The 21,850-nt window shown below is 34.1% G+C and overlaps 2 protein-coding genes across 3 annotated transcripts; both read left to right on the top strand.

Annotated features, from left to right (window-relative positions):
- Positions 1-5,829: 5,829 nt before the first annotated feature.
- Positions 5,830-10,145, top strand: LOC116022852 (NAC domain-containing protein 101-like). 2 transcript variants are annotated; one of them, XM_031263738.1, is made up of 6 exons: positions 5,830-5,955; positions 6,819-7,024; positions 7,353-7,576; positions 7,675-7,791; positions 8,714-9,203; positions 9,323-10,145. In XM_031263738.1, exons 2-6 carry the CDS (start codon positions 6,865-6,867, stop codon positions 9,532-9,534), a joined length of 1,203 nt encoding a protein of 400 aa, XP_031119598.1. In that variant the 5' UTR covers positions 5,830-5,955; positions 6,819-6,864; the 3' UTR covers positions 9,535-10,145. The 2 variants fall into 2 exon arrangements, with proteins under 2 accessions (XP_031119598.1, XP_031119599.1); XM_031263739.1 differs by having other exon boundaries at positions 7,678-7,791.
- Positions 10,146-13,433: 3,288 nt separating this feature from the next.
- LOC116022020 lies at positions 13,434-16,733 on the top strand. Its single transcript, XM_031262565.1, has 6 exons — positions 13,434-13,890; positions 15,362-15,488; positions 15,660-15,799; positions 15,983-16,045; positions 16,145-16,213; positions 16,337-16,733. Exons 1-6 carry the CDS (start codon positions 13,672-13,674, stop codon positions 16,406-16,408), a joined length of 690 nt encoding a protein of 229 aa, XP_031118425.1. The 5' UTR covers positions 13,434-13,671; the 3' UTR covers positions 16,409-16,733.
- Positions 16,734-21,850: the final 5,117 nt, after the last annotated feature.

Genomic DNA, 21,850 nt, shown 5'->3' on the forward strand with positions numbered 1-21,850 from the left:
TACACAATGCACTAAACACATCTATTTTTTTTTTTAATAATTTATTTGGTGAGATTTTTTATCTAACGGAGAGTGATATACAAACAAGACATCCAATTATGTCGCAATATTCTAACAGGCTGACCATTCTTAAATTGAATGTGTTAACTGTTAAGAATAATAAATAAATAAATAAATAATCTGGGATTAGGTTAGGTTTAGTCACTAATCAATGTGAGATTCTTGAATGGATTAGTACGTGCATAGCTAAGAACCAATCAACTTTGATTTCTTTATTCGCATTTATTGGTGAAGGCAAAACAAGAAAAGGTCATCCACCTCATTGACACTTTTACCCTTTTTCCTATGACGCTTCATGTTGCTATGACGCTATATATGTCATGTTTAGTGCTTAGACTACTAGAGTCGCCTAGAATGTTCTAGCTAAGGTTTTGGCATTGTTTACCTCATCCAAAATACTCTATTCCCCTTTACCATAAAGACTACATAAAGTAAACGATTCATTTTATCAAATCATTTTGAAGTTTCTTTTCAACATGATGACTTGTTTTTTTTTTTTTTGGAAATAACATGATGACTTGTTAGATCACATATATGGAGGTTCTACCTATAATGTTTTGGCTTTTGTGTCATTGTTTTTAAATGAGTGTTTAATTTACATACAATTTTAAGTTTATTATTGGATTTGATTATCCTATTTTTGCTCATATAAATACAAAATGATAAACAATTCTCATTTCGTATATTGTTGTCGAGAATGTATCTTGCGATGACTTCTTTGTTTTGTTTAATTTATTGTTGGACATCCCTTTTTGATTTGTTCTTGTTGTTCCTGAGCACGATGATAAACTTTTCTCAATTAGTAAAGGTGGTCGATGAGGGTGTAACCCCAACCAAATTGGTTGGACACTTGACTTTGTAACAATACGTACGGTTCGAAGTTTGACTTTCCATTTGAGTTGTTTATTGGACCATTTAGTTTGAACCGCTCAATTATATGCATTCTATGTTGATTTACCTCCTTGTGCATCAAATGTGCACTTTCAGATACCAATTGTAAATTTTTTCATAAATCAAATATATTGTCGATGAGACTTCTCATTATAGCAACAAATAAAGAGCAGGAGTTTAAAATATATAAGTTACATTTATTTAAATTTTGATTCCTAATTACTTTCAATTTATTACCAAAGAAGTAGCGACTTTTACTAAAATTTATTTTGATTACTAAGTATTTGATACTGATTCTTATTTAAATATTAAAACCAAACACCATCTAAAAGTTACCCCATTGTGCTATTTATATAGCTTATATAAGAAAGTTTTGTAATTAAAGCCATGTTGAATAGGAAATTTTGTATGTAACATTTAATGAAACTTCAGCTTCAATTAATTAAAGAGTTAACTTTAACTTTGGTATCTCAATTGTTATATATATATTTCTCACTTTTTTATTATTATTATTTGAGTGAGACGAGAAACGAGAAATTTGCAATCACTATATAATGATATTCACTATGTAATTGTTATGTGACTCTAGCTTCCACAATCAGGTAAACTAATACTGACCGGCTCAAACCAAGAAGGTCAATAAATAAGTCTAGTTAGTAAACAAATTAAATTGTTATTAGTAAACTTAAGAGTAATATATATCAATATTTGATTCTTTGATTCATAAAAATGTCCGCAACTACTAAATGTGCACTATAGGTATAGTTTGCTTGTGACTTTAGTCAATAAAATACCACAATGAGAAAAATTAAACTTAAATTGCACATAGATGACTTTATCAAATGAAGAAGATCAATAGATAATTTTTACGAAAAGTCAAATTTAAAATCTTATGATTACTAAGTTAATTATCTATACTATTAATAAAAACAATATCATCAGTTTTAACTTACCGCCCAAAACAGACCTATAATATTATGGTTTGCGTAATATTGTAAAATATGGTAATACAATTCCTATCCCTAATACAATTGTAAATTAAAATAGAATTCCTAATAAAATATATATTCTTCCCAACGTTCCTATTCGTAATACAATTCTAGACTAGAATTACTAATGGTAATAATTCAGTATATATATTTCTCTGCAATGCAATCTATCTATACTATTAATAAAAACAATATCCTCAGTTTTAACTTCCCGCCCAAAACATACCTATAATATTATAGTTTGCGTAATATTGTAAAATATGGTAATACAATTCCTATCCCTAATACAATTGTAAATTAAAATAGAATTCCTAATAAAATATATTATTTCCTACGTTCCTATTCGTAATACAATTCTAGACTAGAATTACTAATGGTAATAATTCAGTATATATATTTCTCTGCAATGCAATCTATACTATTAATAAAAACAATATCCTCAGTTTTAACTTCCCGCCCAAAACAGACCTATAATATTATGGTTTGCGTAATATTGTAAAATATGGTAATACAATTCCTATCCCTAATACAATTGTAAATTAAAATAGAATTCCTAATAAAATATATATTCTTCCCTACGTTTCTATTCGTAATACAATTATAGACTATAATTACTAATGGTAATAATTCAGTATATATATTTCTCTGCAATGCAATCTATACTATTAATAAAAACAATATCCTCAGTTTTAACTTCCCGCCCAAAACAAACCTATAATATTATGGTTTGCGTAATATTGTAAAATATGGTAATACAATTCCTATCCATAATACAATTGTAAATTAAAATATAATTCCTAATAAAATATATATTTTTCCCTACGTTCATATTCGTAATACAATTCTAGACTATAATTACTAATGGTAATAATTCAGTATATATATTTCTCTGCAATGCAATCTATACAATTAATAAAAAAATATCCTCAGTTTTAACTTCACGCCCAAAACAAACCTATAATATTATGGTTTGCGTAATATTGTAAAATATGATAATACAATTCCTATCCATAATACAATTGTAAATTAAAATAGAATTCCTAATAAAATATATATTCTTCCCAACGTTCCTATTCGTAATACAATTCTAGACTAGAATTACTAATGGTAATAATTCAGTATATATATTTCTCTGCAATGCAATCTATACTATTAATAAAAACAATATCATCAGTTTTAATTTCCCGCCAAAACAGACCTATAATATTTTGGTGTGCGTAATATTGTAAAATATGGTAATACAATTCCTATCCCTAATACAATTGTAAATTAAAATAGAATTCCTAATAAAATATATTCTTTCCTACGTTCATATTCGTAATACAATTCTAGACTATAATTACTAATGGTAATAATTCAGTATATATATTTCTCTGCAATGCAATCTATACTATTAATAAAAACAATATCCTCAGTTTTAACTTCCCGCCCAAAACAGACCTATAATATTATGGTTTGCGTAATATTGTAAAATATGGTAATACAATTCCTATCCCTAATACAATTGTAAATTAAAATAGAATTCCTAATAAAATATATTCTTCCCTACGTTCCTATTCGTAATACAATTCTAGACTAGAATTACTAATTATAATAATTCAGTATATATATTTCTCTGCAATGCAATCTATACTATTAATAAAAACAATATCCTCAGTTTTAACTTCCCGCCCAAAACAGACCTATAATATTATGGTTTGCGTAATATTATAAAATATGGTAATACAGTTCCTATCTCTAATACAATTGTAAATTAAAATAGAATTCCTAATAAAATATATTCTTCCCTACGTTCCTATTCGTAATACAATTCTAGACTATAATTACTAATGGTAATAATTCAGTATATATATTTCTCTGCAATGCAATCTATACTATTAATAAAAACAATATCTTCAGTTTTAACTTATCGCCCAAAACAGACCTATGATATTATGGTTTGCGTAATGTTGTAAAAAATATGAAAATTTGGCATAATTCAACCTGCAAGGCCAACCAATTTTCTGAACGACATTCGTGCATGCAGGTGTCGGCGCACGAGTCAAGCCTTTTTAAGTTCATTTTGGGATTTCATTTGCACCCCCTGCGCGCGAGAGAGAGTCTCTATGCTATAAAATTCAATAAGCCTTAGAAAAACTCTTGTATGAGTTGTGGTGCAAACCACTTCTCAAACCAATGTGGGACAAAAGTTACTTGAAAGGTTTTTCTCTATATTTTTCTAACTCAAATGGGTCAACTTTGAGAACCAATTTCTCATTCACCCATTATCAGTTTTGAGCGTACAATATATCAATCTTTTCGTCTAACTACGAAGAAAGTGGACCCCACATATATTTGTACCACAATATTGCCAGTAAAATGCCATTTTATGCTAATTTTTTTCCAACAGTTATTTGTACAGAGAATATCAACGTGTTGAAGGAAAAAAACGATATATAGTGAAGGGCAATATCATCTTCACTATATATCATCTTCCTCCTCCAACACAACGCTCTACGGTCAACCAACAATTACTCAACTGATTATCCCATTACTCCCATGTAAATTTTTCTCTAATATAGTTATACTTACTGAATATCAAAATATAAGTGTACCTCAAGATCTTGCAATAACTAACCGACAAGTAATTAAATTAATGAATATGATGCAATAATGTAAATTATCTACCTATTGCATTTATACACTTATTTTAGAACACTGAATTTTTGTGATATTTGTTGCATGCAAGGAAGACTCATACTATAATTGCATTTATACACTTATTCATACTCATATTCGATGTTATAATTTATAATTTTATATAATTGTATATCGATTCAAATATTTCTTAAAATATTATAACAAATTCATTCCGTGCAACGCACGGGTGAAAATACTAGTTTGATTAATTTGATTAGAATTGCCTGTCAAACATTATTGATGTACATGCATATATGTGTACAAAAATTCATTATTCAAATGACGTATAAGAAGTTTTGAACAAGATAAATGTATGGCGAATGCTATGTAATTTCAATGTTTTTGTGTGCGCGCTTTATCATTCATTTCATCGTGTTGATTTATCCGCCACGATTTAATTCATCATTTTATTTTATTTAAAAGAGGGTTTCAACTTCCACGGCTCGTCAGTTCATCGTGCTGTCGTATGCAAGATTGCGTCACACAGTAACTCCGTTTCTATCCATACAAGAAAACCCGGGACACGGCCAGGCGGTCCGTCCCGATTCCGATGAGTCGGATTCACGACCAAGTGGGCCCACCGTCGCAAATTGCATATAATCCGACAAATAAATAGCACCGCCACGTGGCTCACCGCCATAGCTCCCACAGCTCTACGCCTCTACAAGCATATTCTTGTATGAATTTTGTCTTGTTTTCACTTAGGGTTAGGAGATTTTGACAGATAAAAAAAAAAATCACTTATGCATAGTGTATAAATAAGGGTAAAAATTAAAAATTGACAAAACGATTAGTGATTTATCTCTTCTAGTGTTTCTTTATCAGGATTATGGGCTTATGGCCTTGGAAGATTTTGATCAACAAGAGCAGATTGGAAACGATTTATGTCCAAAATGTATGTGCAAAGGTTGGAATTGGAGATTAACAGAGCGATTTGTAATTTACCTCTTTCGTTGACTCTTGAGCAAGTTAGATTGAGAGATCTTGATCAATCAAAGGAGATTTCAGAGTATAAAGGTGAGCTTTCAATTTATCTATTCTACCGTATTTGAATAGGAGTAGAGACTTAACATTAGTGTAACTTAACGTGTGATCCCTAATGTATCAAAAAGAAATTATGTTTTCGTTAAAATGATGTAAAATGGTGAACAGTTGGTAAATTAACGATTTAACGGCCCCGTCTGACACTAAAACATCCTAACGACGAATGCGAAGACTGTTTGTTCTTCCTCTATATAAAGCCCTCATAGCTCACACGGCTAAGCAAGTGAAGTGGGGTTTAGAGAGAAAGTGAGGATAGAGAGAGAAGGTGGAGGAGAAAATCAGTCCAGCAAAGGTTTGAATGTTCTTCCGAAAATATTCCCTTGCTTTTAACTTTTCCCTTTTACTTAATTCCTCGTTGTTGTGGATAATGAGTGACGTTTGATGCTAGGTGCTGTGTTCAATTGCTTCAATAATTGCTTGCTTGATCCTCTGATTCTTGTGTGGTTCTTTCTGAATTGATTTTCAATATGTTTTTGCTGTAAATTTCGTGTCTTTATTGAGGAATATGTGCCATATTCTCCATGAATCAAGTTCTGCTGCTCTTTTGTTTTGTTGTGTGTAATCCTATTGTTCTGTTACATCGGCCTTTTGGTGTGGATGTCTTTCACTCTTTGTTGATTTTTGGTTGTGGCTGAAACCTATTTCTTAATTTCATTCTGTTTTGATGAAACCGGATGATCCATTATGTGGAAGTGGCTGATGGGTTTCATTCATTTCTGTGAATAAATTGCTGAAATTGGATCCAAACATGATGAAGTATTGAATTTGTGTACCAATTTGTTGGTTTTTTTCAAGTAATGACTGAGTCAATGGGTCATGCTGTTGTAGGTTTCAGCATTATTCCTGCTTTGGTGTAAAGGAAAGACAATAAAGGATGTTTTGGTTTTTAGATATTGACATGTTGTTGATCATTGGGTGTAATATCCCTAGATTTTGATGTGTTTATGATATTCCTATTGAAACCAAACAAGGCATATGTAGTTGGATTTACTAAATTTACTAGGAATCTGAATTATTGATGCTTCATATGATACAATCTGTTACCAATTCAGGATGTACTAAATTGGAGTTTGATTTTTCCTTCTTATTTATTTTTTTCTATATCAGGGATATTTTGTGCTATATATATTTGAATACCTCTTTTTGATCTATCAGGGGGAGGTTAGATCTAGATTTTGTCTGCTTCATCTTGGTGATAGCAATGTGTCCGCCTTCACCCATGCCGCTTCGTGCTCTTGGGCCGGGTTGTTCAGAGAAGGACATCGTTTTGCATCTTGACAAATTGATGTGTGGATCCCGTGCCCCGGATACTGTGCTTGATTATGTAAACCCATACCAAAATCGGCCTCAGCATTTGCCTCGTGAGTATAGATCTTAAAGACTCCGATAAATGATCTTGAATAGTTTTGTGATTTTAGTGAGTCTCTCTGTAATGGTCTGCATATCTTTTATGTCGAATTCGTTCAAGGTTCCTTTTTGGATTTGAGTTTACCTTTATATGAGACTTGTTTTTAAATTTCTGATAAAAAAAAAAATAGTTTTGTGATTTACAAATTTTATATTGATTTGTGATATATTTATGCAAAACTATTTTGTATCAGAAATTTTGTAAATCACAAAACTATTTTTCTGATATGTCAGAAATTTTGTAGTGGTTGCTATGTTTATATTGATTTGTGATATATGCAGCTGATGTATGGTACCTAGTAAACTCAACTGGGCCAAAGGAGACTGATGATGGATTCTGGACTGTGAAAGGGGATGCTTGTGAGATCTTTGAAAATCCTGTTATTAAGGGATGGAGAACTAATCTGGAATTTTTCGAAGGCCGTGCTCCTTATGGATTGAAAACTGAGTGGGGTATGCAAGAGTACAGCATAACCCGAAAGGGAGAACACAAAGACTTCCAGAAGGTATTTATTGACACTATATATGCTTTTTCCGCGTTTCTGTATTAGTTATTGTTTTGACCAACCAGCCAATCAAGCCCGTCTGTGTGATTATATTGCAGCAGTCTAGAGTGCTGTGTAGGGTTATCAAAGCTAGTGGGAGTTTCTCCAATCTGGTTCCGTCAGTTGTTCCTAACGCTACCAGTACTTCAGGCAGAAGTTCCTCTATGGAATCTCAGGTCAGTGCCGGATGATCCCCCTTTTTAACACCCCCGCCCCCTTCCCTACAATTATTTTCGTTTTTCTTGTTAGAAACTGCACATATCGGGTCTAGGTTTACTACAGGCAATGATAAAAACAATTACTTATCTGACTGAGATCTAATATATGATATGATTGATGAGATTTCAAATCAAATTTGCAAGTAGTGTTGTAAAAATCGTGTGTAGGCGCTGCGTCAAGGAAGGCCAGAATCGGCCTCCTCCGCGGCCGGCCGCCCCTTCTCAGCCCCTCCCCCCCCCCCCTTTTTTTTTTTTCTTTCGCCGGAAAGAAGAAAGCAGGCAACGAGAGAGACGAAGGCTGTGTGGCGAAGCCGAACGCCGGTCGCTGAGGTTAAAGGTTGGAGGTCGCCGGTCGACGATGGATGGCAATGGATTTCCGATCTGGTTACCTCAAAGCTGGTCGCCAGTCGACGATGGATTTTAGATCTGGAGGTTGGAGTTTGATTCTCTGATTTGGTGATGATTGGTTCTGATTGGTTGGAGGCTATGTTTGGCGAGGAACGCGAGAATGGAGAAGCAGAATGAAGATCTTAGTTTCTTCACTAATTAAGTAATTACTAAGTAAAATAAAATCTAAATCGTCTCCCCCTGGGCGCCTAGCGTTGTTTTCAACCTTGTTTGCAAGTGACATTAATCTGTATGAATCCAATGTGCAGCATTACAAATCACTTTGCATAAAGGAAAAATATAGTTGTCTTGCTTGATTGCATTGTGCTATCAAATAACAAGTTTCTAGTTAGTCATTCCTTGCACTTATATGACCAAATTTGTAGGTATTATAGTTTGTTGTCAAAGCACTAAATGATGTTGTATTTTTTTTTTCCTACTTTATGTATTAGGATCTATCTTTAAATTTTCAAAGGCTATTCTCTGTTTGTAGACGGGGAGCAACACTATCAGCACTAGGTTGCCTGAGGTTCACAGAACTGAAAGTGATTATGTTTCAACCGATGATTTCATGGAATTGAATGATCTTGAAGGAGACATTAGACAGTCACCAGAAACCTACAGGGTTGAGCATCCATCTGACCAAGATGTTTTGTATGATGGCTTCTTGGAATTGGCTGATCTTGACAAAGACATTAGCGAATCCCCTGTGGTTGAAAAACCTGAAAGCCCCCTTGGTGTAGATGTTGCTGATACCATTTCAAGAGGCGACTACCTGGAACTAAATGATCTTGGAGAATTTGCATCCCATTCTTCCAGTTCAGCAAATTCCAGTCATCGGAAATCTGATGAATTTTTTGCCCTGCTAAACTACCTGGATGATGAGAAAAATCATGATCCGCAGGCTAAGGGTTCGGGCTTCCATTGCAATTACATGGGATCCGGGAGACCAAATGAAGTGATATTGCCGCCTGCTACATCAGGTATATCATAATGTACCTCTTCTATGATCATTGCTTTGACCTTTCAAGGGAAATGTATTCATTTCCAAATTATCAGCTTTTCATTCACACTGAACAAACTTTGAACTGTTTATTCACAGAATTGATGATTACCGGGACTGGTACAAATGAACCAGAAGTTCAGACTCGACCAACTTCATCCACCAAAGCAAAATCTTCCGATAAAGTTCTCAAGGATCCAAATGTCAAGAGGCCAAAGCCTGAATCTGGAAATGAAGACTCATCTACTGCTTCTTCCAGCAGGCACAGAAAGAAGAAGTTTAAGAAGTACTTCTGCTTCCTCCCTTTCTAATTTATCAGTATTCAGCATCTATGACCATATATATACATATTTAATGAGAGTGTGAACATAGATATAGATAGATATTACAACTCTACACTACAGTAGAGATATATGAGTGCCCTATTATAGAATAACAACCCCCCCCCCCCCCAAAAAAAAACAAAAAAAAAAAAAAAAAGAACAAAAAACAGGGAAAAAGAAAAAAGAAAAAAGAAACTTTGGGACTAGTTAAGTAAGCATGATGTGCGGAAGTGAGGAATGACTACCGTAACACTGCATTTGACTCATATGAGCTCGAGAAGAGTAGGAGACAGAGTTTAGTGATGAATGACACAGATTTGTACATCCTGTGTTGACACAGATGTATAACCAGAATGGAGTTATTGATATGGTCATATGTTAATGTTTTTGTGCCAGTTAGCACTGGCATTTTTAGCTCCTCTTGAGCAAGACCAAACATTGCCCAGGATGCATTGTGTTATTTATATTGGTAGTTGTCTGTGTATAAATCTTTGATTACTTCTTCACATAACTATTGAATATTAGATATGATTCAAGATTGATTTGTATCTGTCTCACCTTCAATAGTTGACAATTTGTTACTAGTTTACTTCTTTCTACAATCTTGTGAAAGTTTTATGCATCTTTGGAAAGCCCTTCTTTTTTCTACACACATTATAGTGTGTGATTTATATATTATGATCTAAGATATACGGAGTATTATATTAGAATTATGAGGGGTTTGATGGAAATCTGCTCACTCGATTTATTATTTTAAGTTTATTACTCATTTTTTCTCTAGTCTAACAAGAATAGAACTTTTAGCACCCTCATCCTATGAATGACAATAGGGCGAGGGCTGGGAGTATATTCCTTGTCACCATAAGTCCACGACCCCATCCCTATCCTCATTGGGGAATTGAAAATTTTCTTCAATTCTTATCCCTACTTCGAAATTTTTGAAGGCAAGAAGGGATGTTCCTAATCTCGGTGGGAAATATATACAACTACCTATTGCCATCTCTATCTCTGATTCTCTGTTCCTATTAGAATGGGGATCGTGAAAACAATTTCATTTCTTACCTCATCCCACTTTGAAATCTGTATATTCAAAGTAAATACTATATGAACTCTTACTCCTTATTCTCTTTCACAAATTCTTGATAGACAGTTTTCTTGTGACCTATATGATGAAAATATCTTATCATTGGTTGTCATATCATAGAATAAAAGTGAGAGAGTAGAATTGTAGAGTATACGTAGCAGAACTCATATTCAAAGTATATGAGTAGACTGTACAGAGTGGATGATTCCTATAAAAATACAGATCAGAATTTGTTTGCTTTGATGTGTATAAAATGGGACAAAGTTTCCCGCCAAAAACTGTCATTTTCCAAAGTGGACAATGGGTAATTGGACAATGATGGAGGGTGGCGGGCAGGCAGCCGGGCACGTACAGTCCTGTCCAATAACGCACAGTTCTTTGATCCATTAAAATATAAGAAAAAAAATATGTTGGCCTCTACTATAATCATTAAATAATTGTTTGTCATGTTATTAGGAAATAATAATAAAAAAGTGATAATTCCTTGGTTTCATGCATAATAATAATAATAATAATAATAATAATAATAATAATGGACATGTAGTTTAAGTGCACATAAGTTTTATATCACATTTGAGATTGTTCTTTGTCACATATATAATGAAACTAATAGATGCACATATTGGATGTTGTCTTATTTTGAGTCTTAACATTTGAGAGTTCAATATTTTGATGTTCCGCGAGAGATATAAGGTGCTTTCTTTTCCATTTTACGGAGTCATCTCCACTCGCAGACTATACGCCATCCTCAGATCTGGTTTGAGACTCCATCTCTCGCTCCCAGACGCCATCCTCAGTTCTGATAACCAGATATATAGAGAACCAGATTGACTTGCGAGTTGCGACTGGTGGAGGCGATTGGCAGGTGGCATGGGCGATGGCGTGCGAGTGTCGTGCGGAGGTCCCTTCTTCGCGACTAAACCGTAAAAAAAAAAAAAAGGTTCCTCAAGGTGGTCGACTCTGCGGCCGCGGAGGATCGGAGGCCGATTCCGGCCTTCCTCGATGCAGCCGTGTGCCGACTAGCGCCTAGGCACAATTTTTACAACACTGATCATGGTTTAATGAATACAAATTTCATGTGTAACAAATAGGAATATTGAGGTTACTTTGTCTATGACTATGTATCAACATAGTTCGAGATGAATCCAACCGAGTTCGTTTGTCAATTGGTTTGATAACCATAAGATAAAGTTTAATATCAGATTCTCTATGAAAACATTTTAGTTTGAACCAGCTAGATAAATAACTTAAACTGAATTATTTTCTGGTGATTTTTTGCTGACTATAATATGCTTCAGCTGAAATAATTTTGATCGCCAAGGACCTTGTGGTCCAGTGGCATCAAACCCTTCCCTTTATACGGGAAGTGGTGTGTTCCCTTTATACTGCATTCTAATAGAGCTAGTAGTATTCAAAAAAAAATAAAAAATTGATCAAGTGACTCTTCAAATTATAGCCAGCACGACAACAAAACTTTTTTCTATTGGACCGCATACTCAACTGGAACCATGCTTAGAACATTAAACAGTTGATCTAGGAACATTAATCAATAATAATAATATAATAAAAAAGCAATGATTTTACAGAGTAAGGATGCTCCATGCTTGATTGTTATAGATATTGTTGTGATTTAAGCTGAAATATGATCTGATTTAATTTTGATAGGAATGGTTTTTCAAGTTAAATTTTTTGGGTGCAATTTTTATTGTTAAATCTGAAAAGTAAATAATTTGAACAAAAAAATTATTTTTGTATTTTATGTTTTAATTTTTTAAAATTACAAAAAATTTCATCTTGCTAAACATATCCTTCTTCTTTTTTTCACCAGCAACTAATCCAGGCGGACAGAATCCAACGGCAGGAAACCGGACATCACAGATTGACGGTGCACATTCCTCAGTTATGGCAGGAACATTAGTACATTACATAGGTTAACTAATAGTTCCCTCCTGTTTTAGCTTATTACTGTAGAATTGTAAACATGTAATAATACTTTGTTATTTTCTTTGACCATAAATGAAGTTTAAGAATTATATTTAATGTATTGACTAAGTTATATCTTTCATAATAATTAATATTTGATAATTTTAAAATTATGCGCTGTTTTTATTGGATATCAAAAATGTAAAAGTAATAAATATTAGCATTTCAAATTTGTATTTGGATAATAAAATTGTTGGGTATATGACCCTGAAAGACTAGACATGAATACAATGTCGGATAATTTTTATGTCTACTTTTAAAAGTGGTTGCTAGTTGACGACCACTATTTTTACAAATGTCATTTTCTCTCTCTTTTTGTTGGCTTAACCGGCGGCTAAGTGAGTAATTTGTCCATTACTGTTTTATTTATGGATAATTGAATTTTATTTAAAAAAAACCCGGATAATTAGTGATAATGGGACAATATTATTAATGATTAAGGTTCTCTTTCCACGTGGGACCGGCAGGTAAACCTCCTCGTCCACGTGGGGCCCTCTGCATATTCCGCGCTTTCGTTACAGTTTCTCATTCTCGTAACGTATGTCCTGTTTTACTTTCCTGCCCTTTTTCTGGTCACAAAGCGCTGGGGGCAATAGCGTAATTTAGCAGGGGTCCATTTTCACACCAGTCAAAACGGTCAGCCCAATTCTCTCTCTCTCTCACTCTATTGAGAAAGTGGGCAATGCATCATGCCCGAGAAGCAAGCCCCCTTTTGTAACGCATGATTGACGTGTTCTCTCTCCTACGTGGCGTTCTGCGATTGGTCCACTTCATTTCCTCGGGATCAGTAGCCGCCTAGCAGTGAAAACACCATCATGAATTGAGAAGAAGAAAGAGAAACAAGAAAACACACTCTCTCCCCCCCTCTCTCTCTCTCTCTCTCGATTTCTCTAGTCTCTACTTGCATTTGTGTTTTCTCGCTCTAGAAATTCTCAATTCAGTGATTCACCCATCTATCCGTAATCCGCCTCTACAATGCGAGATATTTCTGCCCGCTTTTCCGTTTTCTTGGGCTGAATTCTTGAAATTCCGGGGGGTTTTCCGGGCGGGGAAGAAAAATGATGCATGCAGCGGCGGCGGTGGAGGCTAGCTCGGTGCATGGTGTGGGTGGGTTCGCGCAGTTGCAGAGCTGTGGGGAGAGCAGCGAGGAGGAGCTCTCGGTGCTGCCACGTCACACCAAGGTGGTTGTAACGGGTAATAACCGTACAAAGTCGGTGCTTGTGGGGCTTCAGGGTGTGGTCAAGAAGGCTGTCGGGCTTGGAGGATGGCATTGGCTGGTAATTTTGCTTGTAAAGTTTGATTCTTTAGTAATGTGTTGTTTGGTTTCGAGTTTTTTTGGCTTCTAATTTGATATCAGTGTTGTCTCTTTGTGTAGATTATAGTGTTTAGTGATTTAAGATTCTGCAATTATGACCCTTATTGCTATGGACTATGGTGCATTTTGCATTTCTATTTCTTTGTTTTTACTTTTGCCCCTTAATATAGGTACAGGAAAGTGGTCAAGGGTTTGCTCTTTTTTTTTTTTTCTCAGTGGATTTATAGTTTAGTGTGCTTTTCTGAAATTGCAGGTTTGTTAATCAATTTTATGAGCTTTTTCTTCCCCGGTCTGAAATGCTTTTGGATGCATTGATGTGGATAAGATAGAAAATTTTCTTGTAGTCAATGATGTGGAAACTTGATTGATCCTTTTTGCATTCTGTTTTTAGTCTGTGCTCACTCTTGTTGCTAGTCTTTATTTTGGGTGATTAGGAAAACCGCAGCCACTTCTGTAGAGGTATGCACCGGGCAAACTCTGCTTTCGAGTTTGGACTCTAGCCAGAGAAAAATCAATCTAGGTTGCCTATTTCTCACCTATTCAAACCAAAAAGTCTATTAGGCAACTCTATGGGAGTTGAGTTGTTACCAAGTAAACAGCCTGACCAACTTGGCTGGGGTTGCCTACTCTTGGTGCTTGTCTTGATTGTGTCTTTGATAGCCTCTACCATTGCTTCCAAGTTGAGCTCGACACACTTGCTGTTAATCCTGCTCTCTTAGTTTCTTTTACTACGGGCAAGCCCTCTAGCATCCCCCTAAGCTCTGCAGAGTAACTATCTGTTTGGCTAGTATTCACTAGTGTAAATCCTCAACCCAAAATACCTGCTGAGTAAGCCTACTGCACTTGCTAGGTTGGTGCTGTTTTTCATGGCTCCATCCTTGTTGAGGTTAAATCCTCGCACCATTGGTAAGGGCAGCAAACCATTCTTGGCTCTTGAGCCCTGTTCGAGTGATATTTGTATTAGACCTCTGCTGCTTCTCAAGCTTGGTGTCTTACCCGCTTGATTAATTGATGGATGTATCACATATAGTTCTTTCCGTGGAAGGCCAGGCCAGCTCCTTTGTGGTGTGCCAATTACACCAAATTATGTATAAGAACTTAATTGTTCAACATTTGTTCTTTAGTCTTTCACTTTTTCCTTTTTTGTTCCAAGAAAATCTTGATAAGTTGTTACTTTTCTTTGCTCTATAAACTCGGGTACTACTTTATAGTCCATACTTGATATGTTCTTTAATATTTACTGGAGTCCAATACTGATTTTACACTTTTATTCAATATCCTTACTAAATCTGCTAACAGTCTTGGTGACCATATCCCTTCAAATATTTATCTGTCTCCATTATTATTTTTGGAAAGCATGGAAATAAAGAAACATATTTTAAATACTTGTATGTAGTATTAACTTTTAACTGTTTGGCATGCTAAAACTATAGGTACTTACAAATGGCATAGAGGTAAAGCTGCAAAGAAACGCACTGAGTGTGATTGAAGCACCTACTGGAAACGAGGATGATGATGACCTTGAATTTGAAAATTTCCAGTGGAATGGTTCAGATATGGGTGAGTAATGAAGTTTGCAATCCTACTTTGTTATCACTTCTGCAGATAGATTCTAGTTTCTGCAAATTCCTTGGAAATTTCTATTTCATAAAGTGGATTATGCCAATCATTTCTGTCTCTCTCCTTCTCGCGTGCCACTTATTATACTTCCATGTATTTGGCATTCTTTAGCGTCCGACGACACTCAAAAGTCCCATAGATCAAGGTATCGCATGCATAAATCATCTGGGTCGTCTCACAAGACTCTGTGCCGCACTCTTTCATGTGATGCGCAGTCCAAAGGATGTGTTTCGGCTCCTAGGAGATCCACGGTATGGACAACTTAAACAATAGTTTTGTGGATAAAGTTCAATACTATTGTGGTCAGTTCATCTACTCGTCCCTCTGGATGGAATTTTTTTTTTTTTTTGAATATTACTGACTCTATTACATTGTAGTATCTGTTCATAGATAGAAAATTTTCTACTTGTGTACTAAAAGTATTGCTCGTGCAGAAAGTTGACCTGAGCAAACTCGAGATGACTGCACTGTGGAGATACTTGCAACACTTTAATCTAGTGAGTTCATTATTATCAAATGCTCGGAGATTCATATATTCTTGATTGATTTTAGCACGTCTGTCTTACGTTCTCTAAACTTCCCCGGTTACTACTTAGGTGGATGCCATACCTAACCCTTCAAAAGAGCAACTAATCGATGTTGTCCAGAGGCATTTTATGTCACAGGTACTTCACACTCGATCCGTTTTTGATGTCCTTAATCAGCTCCTCCAAACACGTTACATTTGGCATCGGTAGCTTTCAAACCTTGTTTTGCTAACAAGAAATCTGCGTGTTTTGTGGGTGAAGCAATTGGACGAGCTGCAAGTGATCGTGGGGTTTGTGCAGGCCGCGAAGAGGCTTAAGACGGTCTGCAAATAAGTCGGAAGTTATGAATGGAACACTTTGCATCTTGTTCCTGACACTAACAGAAGTATTATATTATCCGATATTATGTCAGTATATACTGAATGCTGCTGTTTATCCTTCCTGCTTTTGCTTTTCTAGGGTTTTGTAACTTTAGGTTATAGAGAGTTTGTCATGTGTCTTGTAGGGGTAGATATATTATGTAGATAACATTTGACTGACTAGAAATGTTGGATGGAATTCCTAAGCTTGGTTGAACATGTCACTCACCAGTTGGATGTTGTGTGGGCTGTTCAAATGTATATTCTCATATGATGATCATCATTCTATCCTCCTTAAACTTTGCCTTCCTTCCTAAAGTGTCAATGTTTTTTCTTCATGTCAAATATGGTTTTCTTTGGTTTTATTAGGGTTGGCCTAACATAAATCGGGATATTATGGTTACTAAGTCAACAATGTTGAACTATGATCTTGTTTCCTATAAATATAGACAAGAAGAAGCTACATAACTATATAATATCCCTTGCTGGGTGATCCAAAGGTTACCCGAGAGCCCAAAGGCCTAAAATAATAAGTACAAATACTTTCTATAAAAATTGTTGGGCTTTTTAGCCCAAAATTTATGTTTATATTTATGCTCACACGTCCCTCCACGTGTAGACCATAACCCATGACCTTTTTGCATGGCTCTAATATCAAATTGAATTATGTGCTCCATCCAACTAAAAGCCTAAGCTGATAGTTGGACTACAGATTTATGTTTATATTATATTTATGCTCACAATGGATAATTTTAGCAATGAGTTTTTCTATATATATATATATATATATATATATATATATATATATATATATATATATATATATATATATAAAAGCAGTACCTATTTTGGTGAAGCAGAAGCTAGCAAAAATTATGGTGTTAGCTAGGGAACAAAAGAGCAGTCATAAAGCAATTAAGAAAGAAGTTCATCTGATGTATATATAATATAAACAACCTAAAGGGGCACTTTTTGGGGTACCATTATAACATTATTGGCATAATTAAGAAGCCAAAACGATGATGAAATGAATGATGCATGGTAAAAAGCTTTGAATAATTGTAGTTTGAAAGTGGCACACAACTCTAATATAATTAAAAGTCCCTAATTACATTTACCATGCCATAAAATTCGACACTGTTATGCTCCAAGATGATCATCATCATCATATCCATCAATCAATCAATCAAAAAACATTGTGGACTACATATGTAATTGAAATCCTAGTAGCTACAACATGCATGTTCATATAGGTTTACCAAGAAAACAGCAAGACATATATACATATGTATATCCACCTTCATCTAATCTGTTGGTCAAAGATTCACTTTGCAGATTCCTCTTCATTTGGAGGATTCAGCATTCACTTTGTACATCCTACGTCATTAGTTTTCACTTCCACCACTCAACAATTAAGCCACTAGCTACCTCAATCACCATCCAAGGTTTCTGGTTTGGCTGGACTTTATACTAGATCTTATGAACCTGTCCTTATATTCTGAACTTCATAAACACGTTCTAAGCCTTAAAGAGATAAATCTAGTCAATTTAGTTGAACCGACTGTTATATTAGCAAGTGTCAAATATAATATACAGTATTGTGTTATTTAAGTTCATTAAACACTTAATAATCTATGATTTCTTTAACATATTTGCTTTAAGGGTCACACTTACCCAAGAATTGACTAAAGAATGTCGTAATATTCTATACTGCATAGTTATTATAATTGTTTTTATTAAACAGAAAAAGAAACATAATAGAAGTAGTTTATATATATACACATACATGATTTTAGTACAGTTACAATTTTACAAGAAATTCCTAGGTCTAATAAAGTTCTTTAATTGAAAGAGAGACAACACAGATAAAGCATGCATGCCCGGCCCGCAGTGGAAGAAGTCTAAAATCAATAACTTTTTTTTTTTTTTTTTTTTTTGTATCCCTACTCTTTCAAACTAGGCAAACTCTTATGTCACCCTTTTTATAAAAGTCCAACTTGTATTGGTGTTTTAAAATTTATAATGACTAAGCAATTCAGAATTTTTTCTCTAAAAGTATTAAAGTGATCTCTCGATCTTATAAACAAGTTAGACGCTATATATTGAAAATATGAAATAGCTCATACTAGGAAGACTTGTGCAATAGGACAAGCTTAACCGAGAGGGTGTTAGCAAAGAATATAATCTAACTCGTGACCTTCATATATGAGAATTATGCTTCATCCACTCGTTCATCTCTTTTAGAGCATTTGTATCTTTTATTGGTCCGATGTAAAACTTTAGTTGGCAAAAAAATATAAATAAGGATTCTTATTCGTATTAGTTATAATTTTTAATATACATGTTGAATTGTTCATCTCAGTTCATAACAATTTATCTTATAAGTTTGTATATTGTATTGGAAGCTAAGAGAGATAATTACTGATCTATTAGATATGCTCTCTCTTCTTTTTTTTTTTTTTTTTTTTTTTTTTTTTGAAAGCGATCTATTAGATATTTATTAAAAATAATTAAAAAAAAACAAAAAGAATAGCGAGAGTGCATCCTTATTCTCTATTACGTTAGTGAGTTAATGCGTTGTACCAAACTTGAGGCAGCAAAAATCCGACATTATAGCCTCACCAACCAATTTGCTTTCAACAATGGACACCACTTTTTTATTTTTATTTTTATTATTATTAGGGAAAATATATTTTAACTTTTCTCTTTTTATAGATGTTTTTTTTTTAATTTTCTTTTGTCTTAAAAATATATATTCAATGTCAATATCAACAACAAAAAAATAGAAAAGAAAAAGAAATGAGATCTATAATTCAATGTTGTTAAAGATATTTTCATACAATCTAATAATTTAAGACAGTTGGTAAGCAGATTATGAATTAGTCTTCCGTGGTGAAGATACCAAATGCTGCATATAAAGAAAAAAGTTTAATAATCTGATGCTAATAAAGTAAACTTTTTAGTCCTCAATGGTTAAAAGAATACTCTAATTTATCAATTAGTATCACTACTTTTGATGAGTATTTTTTTTTTAATACAAGGAATTGAATAAAATCACACCTATATAAATTTTGACCTCCTAATTAAATCCACAACAAAAATTATGAATCCCAATAGGCCAAATCGAACAATTGTCACTATCTTAGAATCGAGTGTGTACCGGGCAAATCATATTTTTGTGTAATATAATTCATAAAAGTCACTAACCACGTAACACCCACGAGAACTAGAAAAACAAATCATACTAAATAAACTTTCATATACAGTAATATATTATACTTCACCTATTCACCACCGACTCGCCACCTTTACCGGAGTAATTCTTTTTACAATTAATAAACATACCCCGCCTATAAAAGATTCAATAATTTACTAACAATTTAACCAATGGAAAGTGTCAATGGGGTCAAGATTGATTAATTTATTAACTTTCAATTCCCACCGTTAAAATAAGAAAAAATAATTATAATCCTTGCAAACAATGCAAGCAGACGTCAGGGTGTCCAAAATAGAATTTCGACGCTACTGCAACAACAGATAGATGAATGTTCCCAGGTATCCGATCCAAAGGCAGCCGACAATAACAAGATTCTAGGAATCTTATTCATAGGATGATTCAAATCAAGGTTAGATCAGCAGAGGATTATCCAAAGATAGATTCAAATTAAATAAGATTTGCAGAATTTCAAAAAATAAAAAATTTGGAGTATAATATATATTGTCAATATTCTTAAGCTATTTTATAATATTCCATGGCCTCTACTTTCATTTGTCAATTCCTCAACTGGGTTGAATGATAAATCCCTACTAAGAATTTGGAATTTAACATACACTGCACCCACAAAGAATATATGTTATGTTCATTATTATATTTGTGAGAAATGTACATTGATGTGATGCTAATAGCTCATTTAAAATATAGTACGGAGTAATAAATATTATCATTGTGTAGCATTATAATAATTTAACTATAAATTAATATTCATGATGGGTTTTTAGCACAAATTATTGCGTTAGAGTAAAATGTCATTTATTAAATTAAAAAGTAACAATGAAACTAAAGAAGAAAGAATAATTGAAGAGATAAGGCCAGGACGTTGTAGTCTAATGGCACCAAGTTACACTCTTATATAGGAGGTTGTGAGTTTCGAGCCTCGATATTGACTATGTGCTTTCTTGTATTGACAATATCATCACTTGACTAAACACTAATACACAATCAAATAAACATTAAAGTACACACGATACAAAAACGTTTCTAAATTAAAGTCCATATATATTTTACATAAGAATGTCGACCATGATAGGAATAAGCTTACTAACTTTAAACCCAACCAATCAACAATGGAAAGCTATGAATGAGATGTACATATATGTTTGATTAATAGCATATTTGTTTGGTGGCACAGCTCAGGCCATATATATGCTACATGAGGCCTATGTATGTAGTAGACAATATAATAGTGGTTGTGAATCAGAATTGAGAAGCTGATTCTTAGGGTACCAGAAATTGACCTAAACCTTAATGCATTCTTATATATCTATCCACCCTATAACCATATATGTCCCTTGCCCTACCCACGTACCTCTTATATAATATATACTGTTTATATTTTGTGCGCACTGCGTGGCCCACTTAGCTTACTTGCTTGTACTATTTTGGATACCCCACAAATGTTGATATAGATATTAATTCTTAAAGACATGATTCTTGATTATATAGATATAAAGATTCTAAATTCTTCTAGAAAGAACAGTCTTAATAAATTTATTTTCTTTTTGAATGAAGAGGGGATGAAGCTCACAAATCACAACTATTGCTGGAGAGTTTGCACAAATCATATAGGAAAAGTAAACATTAGGAAGACTCTATGCGATATTGCGATGAGCTCGTCTGATTGAGTATGGACAAAAATCAAACTTGTAACTTTTAATTTATGAATCATGTTTCGCCCACTCGGCTACGTACTCCTTTTGTATTTTCTTTACGGCGTATATACATACATATATATGTTATGTTTCATACCCTTTTTACTTCGTCCAAATTTTTATGTAAATAAAATAATCATGTAGGTTTGCCTCCCTTTTCTCTCTAAAACAAAAAGCTTTTCTCTGCTGCTCAACTTCGGCTTCCACCGCCGGCCTCCGGTCGAAGTTCTAATGGAGTTTTGAGCCGGCGGTTTTGGTCACCTTCTACGTTTACTCTCGCTCTTCTTCCGCCCCGACCACCGTTGCAGCTCCGTCCGCCTCTGACCACCGCCACAGATCTTCTTCTTCCGTTTTCTTTCCCTTTGAATAAAATAATAGTAGGTAGGTATTGGGGTTTGTGTTGGTAGTCTTGAACTCCCAACCCTACTTTGGTTTTACCACTTTTTATTTTCTCTATTATTGTGTTTTCCTCTTGTTACTTTCACGG

This window comes from Ipomoea triloba, chromosome 6, assembly GCF_003576645.1.
Source record: "Ipomoea triloba cultivar NCNSP0323 chromosome 6, ASM357664v1".
In the NCBI taxonomy this organism is placed as follows: domain Eukaryota; kingdom Viridiplantae; phylum Streptophyta; class Magnoliopsida; order Solanales; family Convolvulaceae; genus Ipomoea; species Ipomoea triloba.